Source organism: Elephantulus edwardii, unplaced genomic scaffold (assembly GCF_000299155.1).
Source record: "Elephantulus edwardii isolate Elephantulus edwardi_28Jun2011 unplaced genomic scaffold, EleEdw1.0 scaffold00030, whole genome shotgun sequence".
Classification (NCBI taxonomy): Eukaryota; Metazoa; Chordata; class Mammalia; order Macroscelidea; family Macroscelididae; genus Elephantulus; species Elephantulus edwardii.
In genome coordinates this window covers 19,123,171-19,124,872 of record NW_006399780.1, presented here as the reverse complement: position 1 = coordinate 19,124,872, position 1,702 = coordinate 19,123,171, and the positions used below count along the sequence as shown (strand labels likewise).

The window sequence follows — 1,702 nt, the reverse complement described above, 5'->3', positions numbered from 1 at the left end:
CAGGTGCCTGTCAGGGCCTGGGTTTCAGCTGTCCACACCACAGCAGTGGGCAACGAGCTTAAAGCCCCTGATGGCTCTGGGCGCTGACTCTCACCAGTGGCTATGGATGAAGTCACAGGCGATTTTCAGCCAGCGCCGGTTGACTGGGCTCTTGAAGTTGCTGGCGGCTTGAAGCTGCAGCTGGTAGGCCATCAGGTGGATCTTGAAACCATAGAGCCTGGGCACAAACTGGTTGGCAGGTCGCTTGGGCCTGTACTCAGGGTGCACCATGAAGAGCATGTGGGGGAAGCCAGTTCCAAAGTAGGCGCCGTCTGTGTGGTGATGCCTTGATGACTTGGGTGTGTACACGTCCATGCACTTGGGGGAGTAGAGTTTCACCATGGCCTCACCAGGGATGTCTGACAGGCCGATGGGAAGCATTGGCTGGTTCTCACAGTACACACGGGGACAATAGCTAAAGTCTCCCTGCTGGTACTTTTCCAACATCTGGGCGATGCCACGGTTGGTGAGGATATAGTGGGTGTGGATCAATCCATACAGCATCTCAGCTGCCTGCTCAATCAGGTCACTCTGGTTGGGGTTGTCTTCCAGCTCTTCATCAGGCTCCAGGTCCAAAATCAAGTCTAGAGCTTGTCGATAGTGGGGCACCTGTTCATTGAGGCCCGTGAGGTTGAACTTGTCCTGTATGTAGTCTTCATCCACTTCACAGAAGAATTCATTGCCACGGAGCCCACAGAACCAGGAAATCCAGGACACCTCCTCTGAACTGCTCATCTTCACGTCTGCCGCTGTACAGGGTCCGGGACTGGGGCGGGGAGGGGAGTAGCTGCTTCCAAGGAGCAACAGCGACAGCTACAACCAAGGCCGTGGACCCGACCGCGGCAGGCGAAGCGCGGTGGGGGGGAGTCATATATCTTTTTAAAACTTAAAACTATTTCCAAGTGTACACATATGTCTTTCAGATGTATAGGAAGCAATTGAAAATACGGTGGCTTGAATCAGACTCACCTTAGTCTTTAACCTGACATCTTTGTTATTTAACACTTTGGAAATGTCCTCAATAGCAGATTTTCCCAGTGCAATATATTTTCTGATTTTTTGACTGTTGTCTCTGTAGATGTTGATTGTGGATCCAAGCAAAACAAAGAAATTAACAACTTCAGTCTTTTCTGAATCTATCATGATGTTGTCTATTGGTGCAGTGGTAAGGGGTTGTTTTTTTCCCTCAATGTTGTTATGTGATCTATATTAATCTAAAACAGTGTTTTCAATAGCTTCCTATGCATCTAATTGTTGGACAACAAATAATGATGACCAAAGAAGAACTGATGCCTTTGAATTGTAGTATTGGTAAACACTGCATGGTTCAAAATCAGGAAAGGAATGCATCAGGAATACATCCTGTCCCCATACCTTTTCAATCTATATGCAAAACAGATCATTCAGGAGTCAGGGCTTTATGTTTATGAGGTGGGATGTGGCATCAAGATTAGAGGAAGAATCATTAACAACCTACAATATGCAGATGACACAACCTAGCTAGATGAAACTGAAAAGACCTGAAGCACTTGCTGCAAAAGGTCAAGGACTGTAGTCTTCAATATGGATTGAAGCTCAACATCAAGAAGACGAAGATTCTCACCACTGGGCCAATGGACAGTACCATATTAGATGGAGAAGAGATTGAAGTTGTTAGCAATTA

The 1,702-nt window shown here is 46.9% G+C and overlaps 1 protein-coding gene across 1 annotated transcript in view; it reads right to left on the bottom strand.

Annotated features, from left to right (window-relative positions):
- LOC102850947 (casein kinase II subunit beta-like) overlaps nt 1-897 on the bottom strand; it is a 10,215-nt gene extending 9,318 nt beyond the window's left edge. The window contains exon 1 of the mRNA XM_006883982.1: nt 121-897. Within this exon, the coding sequence (XP_006884044.1) occupies nt 121-774 (654 nt within the window). The 5' untranslated portion in view covers nt 775-897. The remainder of the gene's footprint in view (nt 1-120) is intronic.
- Between the last annotated feature and the right edge of the window lie 805 nt (nt 898-1,702).